General features: G+C 46.4%; 2 protein-coding genes and 1 pseudogene across 3 annotated transcripts in view; all 3 read right to left on the minus strand.

Annotated features, from left to right (window-relative positions):
* The window catches only part of LOC119291590, a 726-nt gene extending 374 nt beyond the window's left edge, over positions 1-352 (minus strand). For both annotated transcript variants that reach the window (XM_037570383.1, XM_037570375.1), the window contains exons 1-2: positions 222-352; positions 47-133 (exon numbers count right to left, since the gene is read on the minus strand). In XM_037570383.1, coding sequence (XP_037426280.1) covers positions 47-133; positions 222-279 — 145 coding nt within the window. In that variant the 5' untranslated portion in view covers positions 280-352. The remainder of the gene's footprint in view (positions 1-46; positions 134-221) is intronic.
* A 631-nt stretch (positions 353-983) lies between these two features.
* LOC119355741 lies at positions 984-3,134 on the minus strand. Its single transcript, XM_037622603.1, has 7 exons — positions 3,060-3,134; positions 2,850-2,969; positions 2,634-2,758; positions 1,846-1,921; positions 1,586-1,738; positions 1,359-1,463; positions 984-1,259 (listed from the first exon to the last, which is right to left on the minus strand). The coding sequence occupies exons 1-7, from the start codon at positions 3,132-3,134 to the stop codon at positions 1,029-1,031; spliced, it is 885 nt and encodes a 294-aa protein (XP_037478500.1). The 3' UTR covers positions 984-1,028.
* A 382-nt stretch (positions 3,135-3,516) lies between these two features.
* LOC119355749 lies at positions 3,517-6,522 on the minus strand (annotated as a pseudogene).
* Between the last annotated feature and the right edge of the window lie 241 nt (positions 6,523-6,763).

Consider the following 6,763-nt stretch of genomic DNA (forward strand, 5'->3'; position numbering starts at 1 on the left):
TTTTTACAGTCGTCTTTTCTACTGATGCTTTACTATGTTTTTATACCTTCGTTACCACATCCGGCCCGCTCCTGATGTTCTTTCTGAGCAGCCACCGCGAGTGGATCCTCCGATACATCATTTGCTTCGATCTCTGCATTATTAACAGATATTTACCCGTTAGTGAATCCAGTATGTCTGTTACTTTTCCGCAACCATGATCTTTTTCTTTTAATGCATACCTTTGTTTTCCAGCTTCTCTGCCAACTCTCGAGCATACTCTTCGTCCGTTGCAAACATTCTCCTAACCGGGGAGGCTGCTCTACTTGGACCTGGCTCTCCAACGCCACAGCTTGGCACACCTGGACAAAGAATTTTGTTTATGTTTTATATTAGTTGTGCATTATGCATTACCACACATTTGGGGTTTTTGTACAGCACATATCATTCTGTTTTGTGACATGTGTACGTCAACTGATAAGTACTCACCTGGTGATGCAAACATTGCACGCAGGCAGAAGGCGATATCATCATCCAGAAGAGCAACCTCATCGTCACTCTCGCCATATGGGACAAGTGTTGGAATGCTGCCATCCAACTTAGGAGACAAACCACTTCCAGCCAAACCATCTGGTGGGTTCCCAACGGGCCCGGAAGGACCCCCACTCCCAGCTATATTCTGGAAACTTCCACCATCTGCATCACCCGCACTGGATATGGATGCAGCATTGGTACCAAGTTTTGTTCCAGGGCCACATATCAAAGCTAACCACAGACGAAGGCAAGTCAGATTTTTTAGCTACAACCTAGATCCCCCACTCATTCTTTGCAATTTTCATGAATTAATACATGTTCATACCTTGCTCAGTTCGTCCTCCAACGGATCTAGCACTAGAAGAGCCGACCATCAAGTCCATACCCGAACTGCTGCTCCCCACATTTGCATTTTCATAGTCATTAATCTGGTAATTGGCTAACTAGTTCAGAATTCCACCACCTTCCTGTTTTTTTTTTTTGCCATTTCCGAATATATTTTTTTGTATACTGGATCACATACATGAAATCGGTCGGATCATTGGAGCCGTGCTCACAGCACCGGGATACAACTTTCTCCCAAAGCAGAATTGTAGCCTTCTCATTTTCTCATCTGCTTGCCTCATCAACTCCTCAACCACCGAGCTTCGGTTTTCCTCACTAGTCTCCGCCGCAACTGTTACTACAGCATCTACCAGCATTGGCTTCACATGATCCTCCAGCACGAACATGATGATTTGCATGCCCTGTGCACAACAACACATCGAGAAAACGAGACACGGAATCGTTAGCATCTAAGCACCACATGCTTATTTCGGACACAAACGGTGTTACTACATGCTTACCTCCGTAACCTCTACACTGCCTCCCCATGGTACTACCTCTATCCTCGGCACCATCAGAGGGTGCCACCTCATTGCTAGTCCAAGCATGCTCCCTTCAGGTTTGGCCTGCGAACAAAATAAAATGAAATCATATATCATTGTATCACCACTCCCATATTTAACTTGAAAAAAAATTCAAAAAACAAACGCAAACTTATTTTTTATATGCCGTTATTTATGCTTCAAACCTTATATCTCCGTGTTTCCGGCGGTCTTTCTCTGTCCTCCTCAAACAAAGTGATCAGCTCGTCCATCTTCTCCGACGAATAAGAAGCAATCTTCGGCACCAGGTCTGTGTTAATGTTGGCCCCCTTGAAATCAACCCACTCCAGGCAGAATAACTGTTCATTGAAGACAACCAAGAGGTAGGTCAGCAAACAGAACAACCAGCAATCATATTTATGTGCAGGTATTTGAGCTTAGACTGCTTTTTCCCACATTTTCATACCTGTACGAGAAGATTGTAGCCTCCTATTGTGTACTCCTGGTGACAGTTAGAATGTACAGTTAGAATGTACCCCAGCCTCGGACAAGATGCAAGGTGGCGTCGACGAAATCCAATTCCCCTCGAGCCCGGACCCAATGTTCCTCCTCTGTTTTCTTGCTCTCTCTCTTATCTCTCCCTCTATCTCTCACTCTCTAACGAGCAAACTGGTGTACAGGGGGAGTACGAAGTGGGGGGGACGGCAGAACCACTGTGGGACATGAGGAACCGCTGGCCAGTCCCAGCCACACCCTTGTCAATTTCGATCCGTCGGTCACAAAAAATATGACGTGGAACATCAGCTACCACACGGCCTTGTTATCCAATCCCCCGCTCGGTCGCACTTGGCGGGACAACACACCACCCTCCCTGTTTTGTCACGACTTGTCGGTGCGTTTAGGCCCAAGATTCTCCGTTCCACACCATTTTTTTACCTTTCCGAACTGCTGTTCAACAAAACGGCGCCATCGACAGGTTCAGCGACGGTTCACGATGGGTGCACAAGTTTTTCCCCGCAATCTCATAAACTTTCCGTCGATGGTCCACGCGTGATCAACCTGGTGCACGAATCAGTTTGATCTGTACAGTGCAATGATCCATGCGCACGTGCCAGCCCCCACCTCGGGCCACACATACTCGAGGCTACCAGCCAAAACCGAGGGAATGTCGTCACCAGTGCGCACGGTCACTCAGACCGTGCTGATCCTTCCTCGGAACCCACATGCTCAAGACAAATTTAATTCAAATGCCACCAATCCATCGCGGGGGACCAGTAAGCATTATTATTTGTGATCAGCCACACCGACATGCATGCAAGATCCACCTCGCCGACGACTTCCACCTCCAAAGCTAACGGGACGGCAACCTCTCTACCCACCTGCGGACGCACAAGCGAAAGAAGAATCTATCTAAGTTTTTCCTGTGGTCACATATGAATTTTTTCCCTTTCAGATTTGATTTCATTTTACCTCAACAGCGACAACCACCTCTGCATCACCCGCTTGGCCGCCGTCCACCTCGTCTTGACCATGGACTGAACTGGCTTCACCCCCATCCTGCGGCGCATCTCCAGCAGATATGCCCAGCCACTGAAAAAATGGAGAAGAATCCGTCAGACTTGACAATTTGTTGGCAACCATTTCTGTCCGCTTGCAATTAAAGAAACTTCGAGCACGTACATGCGCGAACAAATCGCTTGCAATTAAGCCGGCCGGCAGGATGCCCGAGCTTGGCCAGCTAAACGACGGCGCCATGACGAGGAAGCAACTGAATCGATACGATGTGTGCCTGGGCTAGATGGTGCTCTTTTGCCTTGTACTCCCTCCGTTCCAAAATAGATGACCCAACTTTATACTAACTTTGTACTAAAGTTAATACAAAGTTGAGTCATCTATTTTGGAACGGAGGGTCCCTAACCGCCAGCTCGGTGAGCTTTGGCTACTTAAAGGCATGAAAGCCGACGTGGTGCGTCCCCTTACCACTCACCCCACAAAGCAGTACCTCCTCAATCGTTCAAAATTCAAAATTCAAACTGAAGCATGGCCCCACAAAGCAGTACCTCCTCAATCGTTCAAAATTCAAAATTCAAACTGAAGCATGGCCCCACATAGCAGAACACGCACCGCCCTTAAAAAACACACACATCGACCTATGTGGCTACTGACCTCTGTAGCCTGCAGTTTTTTTCTTACAAGACAAACTTTTCATACCATACGGATCAACATCAACACAAGCGTACTTCACGTAAAATTAAAACGGCAACCGCACGTACAATTAAAACCGCAACCACTTGGAAAAAACTACATTGCAAGACTAGTAGAACATATCCATACAGATACAACACTACCAGGTCTGTCATGGGCACGCCTGCAGTTTAACAGCCTCCGCATTAGTGCAGGTGTTCCGCCTGTGACCGGCAACACCGCAGTTGCTGCATTTAGCTTCTTTCCTCGGTTTTTTTGGAAGATCACCTCTTTCCGGGCAAGTCGTCTTCTTGTGCCCTTTTCCGCGGCAAATGCTGCAATACCTGGTTCTCTTACTCAACTCTTCATACGGCGCCTTTTCTCTGCTGCTCGTTGGTCGACCAAGTTTCCTCCTCCTCTCTGGTGCATCGAGGCCAGCCAAAGTATCCACATTCATTTCTCCTCCATGGCCAGCCATTTCCGGTGTTGCCCCTTCGCATTGCCTTGCCTCCATGTTTGCCAAAGGAACCCTGTCCTCCAAGGCCAAGCCATCTCTCTGATCATCATATTCAGCCAACGCAACAATCCCATCCCTAATTATCTTCATGCCTTTCTCGTATGCCTCTATTGATGCGTTGCCCAGCCGAACCAGCTCCATCGCGTGCACGTACAAAGCTGTGTGCCGATGCGTCATCGTCCTGCTCCCAGCATGGTCTCGCTGGTATATCTGCAGGTGTGATGGGAGAACATCCCTCGCATCCCTAGTCCACCTTTTCATTATCAACCTTGAAGGTATTTCAGTGTAGCCAACGACATCCATAACCTGCAAGACAGGACAAATCAGATGGTGATAGCACCAGCAAGCTAATTTTCTCTATCCATAAAACTATCTTTCATCTTGTTGTACCTTAAGCATGTGGCAGCACGGCATGCCCATGTGTTCAAACAGCCCACATTCGCACTTTAACATGGCGCCATCATCCAAAATCTTCACCTCAAAGACAACCCGGGACCACCTCTCACACCTATCTGCTTGCATGTGTGTCGCTTTGTAAATCTTACCCTTTTCGACTTCCTCAATTCTATATGCATGAGCCTGGTACAACAGATCTCGTAGCTTCTCGAACATCGCCCGTGTGTACACCTTCGCCGCATGCCTCTCCAATGACATATTGCATTTGACTACCACACCACCCTGTTTAGCAAATAACAGAATTTTCACATCCGATCAGTACATCAACGATGGTTCAATGGATTGCAAGCACGCCAGCACCAACTAAAACGTAAAAAAAAACCTGAAGCATACTCACAGTTTTATTCCGATTTTCTTCATAGCTCTCGTCCGCATCCCGGGCAAACTGCAGGCGCATGTAATGTTTCACAAACATATGCATTGGGCATCCCGGGGGGACATATGACTTCAGCATGCTGTTAGCGCTCTCACTCCGCTGCGTGCTGGTCATTTTAACACAGAACACATCCTTGAAAAATGGCTTCGCCCATTTGTGCCTAACCTCATACACTTGAGAAAGGTAGATGTGGCTTTCTAGGTTGTACTTCTCTATCAACATCTTCCAGGCTTGCTCAAACTCATCAATTGTAAGCATGTGATTAACCACCTTGTGGAACTCATCATGGAAATCTGTCTACTTCGTGTACATCGGCCCAAGAGTTTCCTTCACCTTTTTCAACACATGCCATTTGCACCACCGGTGAGCCGTCGAGGGAAGAACACTTTTCAAAGCCACCTACATGGCTCTGCATTGATCTGCTCAACAGCAACATTCACAATAATCAAAAAAATGTTTATATCTTTCCAATGAACATTTTTGATGCAAAAAACAGAGGACTTTTGCCAGTTGTTCTCATACCTGTGAGGATAGTTACGGGAGCCTTCCCTCCCATCATCCTGACGAACTCACTGAAGACCCACTCGAAGCTCTCAACCTGCTCGTCTTGTAGAAAAACCCCAGCCAATATGATGCTCTGAAAGTGGTTGTTCACACCAACAAACAACCCGAACGGCATGTCATATAGATTTGTCCTGTATGTTGTGTCAAATGTGACCACATCCCCGAAGTACATGTACTGGTTTCTACTGCTGCCTGTAGCCCACATCAAATTCTTAATCCTACAGCCGTTATCTGGTTGTACTCTAAAAACAAATTCCTGATCTTTAGCTGCTATCTCAGCAAAGACATCAATTGTCTTCTTGACATCATCCTCAGCTTGCTCTCTGTTAATCTTACCGCACAGGTTTCGCAGTGATCTTTTAGTAAATGGAACTTTCTCAGCATCCTCGAAAAAACTTGAAATTATGCTGTACACCTTTGTGACATTCACATTATTCTGCCTTAGCTGCTTCACCAAATCCTTGGTGTACATGTCTATGTGCTTATGTGACAGCCAATGCACTTTCTCGCCGCATGTCTGCGTCATTGAATGATTATGACTTGGTCTGTGCTCTGTTATGTACCAGCCATTGTCTGATGTTCTCAACAATCTTATCATCGCGGGGCACTCACACCGGCAGGACCTGCTATTCTCCCTAGTTGGTTTCCCCTGGAAAAAAACACATCTAGTTGTTAGCATTAACTTCCATCATCCAACCAAAACTTATTCATGCTCGTTAATGATAAAGCGTGGAAGAACTCACGGCACATCCACATACTACTTCCTGCATACACTTTGTCTTCTCTGCATTAAGCATGCTTTTGGCGTATCTGATGCCAAAGCCATTTTCCCAAGAATACAAATTATAAAAATCGTACGCCTCCCCCAATGAATCAAATGTCATCCCAATTACTGGCTCAAGCACATGATCCCCGAGCTTTTCAGCATATCCCCTGATTGTTTGCTCCAGTGCCCCTACTCTCTCAGGACATGAAACTCTATCCAACGGCTGATTCCCAACTCTTACCCTGTAGGCATTCACAGTTTTTTCATAAGCACAACAACAACAGTACCATCACTAAAGACGCAAACTAAATCAAGCAACTAAACATCCCCTAGCGTCTGAACCAAGCAATACACTAGCGACCTCATGGGACACTAAACTACGAGAGAAAAAGTACTTTCCACATCGATGGAAAGAGAGGATACCTTAGTCTAGGGGTTTTTGTGCCGAGATAGATCCTCTCTCTCTCTCTCTCTCTCTCTCTCTCTCTCTCTCTCTCTCTCTCTCTCTCTCTCTCTCTCTC

The sequence above is a fragment of the Triticum dicoccoides genome, chromosome 1A (assembly GCF_002162155.2).
Source record: "Triticum dicoccoides isolate Atlit2015 ecotype Zavitan chromosome 1A, WEW_v2.0, whole genome shotgun sequence".
NCBI classification, from domain to species: Eukaryota; Viridiplantae; Streptophyta; class Magnoliopsida; order Poales; family Poaceae; genus Triticum; species Triticum dicoccoides.

Coding starts and splice junctions, on each gene's coding strand:
- LOC119355741 (XM_037622603.1), bottom strand. CDS start 3,134: ATGGCGCCGTCGTTTAGCTGGCCAAGCTCGGGCATCCTGCCGGCCGGC. Junction 2,759..2,849: donor AGGTGGTTGTCGCTGTTGAG/GTAAAATGAAAT, acceptor GTGCGTCCGCAG/GTGGGTAGAGAGGTTGCCGT. Junction 1,260..1,358: donor GCAGTGTAGAGGTTACGGAG/GTAAGCATGTAG, acceptor TGTTGTGCACAG/GGCATGCAAATCATCATGTT.